Below are 3748 nucleotides of genomic sequence, written 5' to 3'. Positions count from 1 at the left end.
CCTCTTACCACTGTGAAATCATTAATTTCTGTTGGCCAAGCTCTTCTTCCCACCCCAAAATCTCACATCTCTCTTGTCCAGGCTGCTCCTGACCTTCCCATATCTTATTGGGATCAGCTTTCTGATGACATTCTTGATCCCAGAGTATCTGTCTCACCTCTGTTAGCTACTCTAGTCTTGAGACAGAAGTGGCATTGTAGTCAGGACGGAAAAGGACACAAGGTCTTTAGGAGCATCCTGCACAATGTGCCCATCAGCTCTGCACCTCCACAAAACTGCACTTCATATCTATAAGTTTTGTTTCCATAATGGTTTGTATGGTCCAGGGTTTCTTTTTCCAGGCCCTCACACACGGTTTTGTTTCAGATGTGCAGGGATGGGATAAGGAATGCCAAGGCACAGATAGAACTGAGATTGGGAGGGGAAGCAACGAATAACAGGAAGAGATTCTACAGATACATCAGAAAAGAAAGGCCAAGGTGTACCCCCTCTGATGGATGAGAAGGGTGAACTGGTAATGACATCCATGGAGAAGGCTGAGAGACTCAACAACGTCTTCTCCTCAGTCTTCCCTGGCAGTCAGGCTTCCCAAGTCTTTCATTTCCCTGAACCCAGAGATGGAGGCTGGGGGTTAAAGTCCCACCGGCTGTAAGTGAAGAGCGGGCTTGGGAACACCTGATGAAACTAAACAAGTACAAGTCTATGGGGCATGATGATTTGCATCCCAGGGTCCTGAGGGAACTGGCTGATGTAGTTGCCAAGCCTCTCTCCATCATATTTGAAGAGTCCTGGCAGTCGGGTGAAGTCCCTGGTCCATCAGGGTGGAAAGCACTCCTGAAGCAGGCATCCCAAGCCATCAGGCTCCTTGCGGCCTGTCAGCCAAGCAGACAGAAGTCACCTCACCAGCATCTTCCAAGGCCTGGGCCTGCTGCTGGCCTTGAGATGCACCATGTCATTTTAATGGGCAACAATATCATAAATAAAGATATGAAAAGCCTGTAATAAAGATACAAAAAAAATAGTTTTTCCTGTAACTAATGACATTATGAGTCATATGCAGAAGGAGACTGGAAAATTCTTGCCTTTGGAACTCATCCAGTCATCAGTTTCCACACAGCATGCCTGAGCTCTTTGTTCCGCATGTTGTAGGTGAGGGGGTTCAGCGCTGGAGGCAACATCGAATAAAGAAATGATATGATAAGGTCCAGGGATGGGGAAGAAATAGAGGGAGGTTTTAGGTGAGCAACTGTGGCAGTGCTGACAGACAGGGAGACCACAGCCAGGTGAGGGAGGCACGTGGAAAAGGCTTTGTGCCGGCCCTGCTCAGAGGACATCCTCAGCACTGCCCTGAAGATCTGTACATAGGACAGCACAATGAAAAGAAAACAAACTAATGATAAATAAACACTAAACAGGAGTGTCCTATCATGGAGACCAGCAGATGTGAGCCTAAAGGCACACATCCCAGCCAGGAGTCAAGGGATGACCTGTCAGCTGCTTCAGAAAGAAGTCACCTCACCGGCCACTTAACAGCCATTAGCTTCCTCCTGGACTTGGAGCTTTTGAGGCACCACTGAGCTCATAATACCACACCTACAAAACACCCCCTCTTTGGCCCAGAATCTGCCCAGGTAGAAGTGATCTGGTTGTGATCCTTCCAGCCCATGGCACAGCTCCTGGGCTCCCAGCCTCTCTGACACACAGGAGCCAGTGCTGTGCCAGTTCTGGGAGGTGCTAGGGCAGGAGGGACCTTGCAGTCAAATCACTCGCCAGACTCCTTGGCTGGGGCTGCTGCGTGCCCTGGGGCTGCAGAGCTCTCCTCTGCCTGCTCACAGCAGACTGAGCCCTTCAGCTGTGGTCAGTCCACCTTGGAGGAGATCCCCCCTTAGGAGGGAAGTGCTGCAGCGCAGGCCGGCTGTGCCACTGCCGTGCCCACTGCCTGTCCCTGCCTGCAGTCCCAGCACAGCCCCACAGCAGCACTGGCACCAAGCTACAGGAGCAGCCGGGCCTGAGCCCACCAGCAGGGCTCAGCACGAGAGGGGGGCAGTGGCAAGAGAGCAGCTCGGCATGCCCCAAGCGCTGGTGCTCCCTGCCCGTGCTGCTGGGATGGGACTCTTTTCCTCTGCAGCCCTGCACATGGCACTGCCCCTGCAGAGCCAGAGCAGCTCTCAGAGGAAGGACGTCACACAAGGAAGGCAGTGCAGGATCCTTTTTTTATTTAAATTTGCAGAGAGCCGGGCTCTTCATATACAGAATCTCTGAGCTATACTTGACAGGTACATACTGTAAAAGAAATGAGATGAATCATATCATTTTAATGGGCAACTTTAGCCGCATTAAACCAAAGAAAGACCTGTAATGAAAACACTCATAAATATACAAACACACACAAATATAATTATATATATAATATTAGTTGTTCTTCTAGTCATTGATATTACTAGTCATCTGCAGAGGTAGAATGGAAATTTATTGCTTCTGAAACACATCTAGTCATTAATTTCCACAGCGCTTGCTTAAGCTCCTTGTTCCTCATGCTATAGATGAGGGGGTTCATGGCAGCAGGAACCACAGAGTACAGAACTGCCACAACCAGGTCTAGGGATGGAGAGGAGATGGAGGGGGGCTTCAGGTAGGCAAACATGGCAGTGCTGACAAACAGGGAGACCACGGCCAGGTGAGGGAGGCACATGGAAAAGGCTTTGTGCTGGCCCTGCTCAGAGGGCATCCTCAGCACAGCCCTGAAGATCTGCACATAGGACACCACAATGAAAAAAAAACAGCCAAAGACTAAAGAAACACTAAACACAAGGGCCCCAACTTCCCTGAGGTAGGCATCTGAGCAAGAGAGCTTGAGGATCTGGGGGATTTCACAGAAGAACTGGTCCACAGCATTGCCTTGGCAGAGGGGCAGGGAAAATGTAGTGGCTGTGTGCAGGACAGCATTGAGAAAGCCACTGCCCCAGGCAGCTGCTGCCATCTGGGCACAAGCTCTGCTGCCCACGAGGCTCCCGTAGTGCAGGGGCTTGCAGATGGCAGCGTAGCGGTCGTAGGACATGACAGTAAGAGGATAATATTCTGCTGATATGAAGAAGAGAAAGAAAAAGACCTGTGCAACACACCCTTGATAGGAGATGGCCCTGGTGTCACAGAGGGCATTGGCCATGGCTTTGGGGAGAGTGGTGGAGATGCAGCCCAGGTCGAGGAGGGCGAGGTTGAGGAGGAAGAAGTCCATGGGGGTGTGGAGGCGGTGGTCGCAGGCTACGGCGGTGAGGATGAGGCCGTTGCCCAGGAGGGCAGCCAGGTAGATGCCCAGGAGGAGCCCGAAGTGCAGGAGCTGCAACTCCCGTCTGTCTGCGAATGCCAGCAGGAGGAACTCGCTCACAGAGCTGATGTTGGCCATTTCCTGATTCTAGACACAGTTGTCTGTTAGAGAGGAAAAGGCAGAAGAATTTAGAACAGACTTATCTCAGGAAAACCTATTGCAAGCCTTAGAGCACCCCTAGCAAGAGCCTCTCTCTTTGCAGCAGAACCTTTCTGCAGCTCTCTTGCTTGAGCTGCGGCTGGTGCTGGCTGAGAGTGGCACTGGGAGCAGGGGCTGCTGTGGGCTCCCGAGGAGTCCTTCCTGCTGTGCAGCAGGAGGGAAGCAGGAACCTGCGGGAAACTCAACTCCATTCGACTTGTCGGTTCCTGCAAGTCATCAGAACGCAGAGCTGAGCTGTAGGGATTTTCTTTGCTTTATTTTATC

The 3748-nt window shown here is 51.4% G+C and overlaps 1 protein-coding gene across 1 annotated transcript; it reads right to left on the bottom strand.

Annotated features, from left to right (window-relative positions):
- Positions 1-2440: 2440 nt before the first annotated feature.
- On the bottom strand, positions 2441-3403 carry LOC136787749 (olfactory receptor 14A16-like). The gene has a single exon (XM_066985067.1). The coding sequence runs from the start codon at positions 3401-3403 to the stop codon at positions 2441-2443; it is 963 nt and encodes a 320-aa protein (XP_066841168.1).
- Between the last annotated feature and the right edge of the window lie 345 nt (positions 3404-3748).

Source organism: Anser cygnoides, chromosome 30 (genome assembly GCF_040182565.1).
Source record: "Anser cygnoides isolate HZ-2024a breed goose chromosome 30, Taihu_goose_T2T_genome, whole genome shotgun sequence".
NCBI classification, from domain to species: domain Eukaryota; kingdom Metazoa; phylum Chordata; class Aves; order Anseriformes; family Anatidae; genus Anser; species Anser cygnoides.
Note: the sequence above shows the minus strand (reverse complement) of the source record. Positions and strands in the feature narration are given on the sequence as shown.

Bases quoted from the DNA above. Each gene is read 5' to 3' on its own strand.
- LOC136787749 (XM_066985067.1), bottom strand. From the start codon at position 3,403: ATGGCCAACATCAGCTCTGTGAGCGAGTTCCTCCTGCTGGCATTCGCA.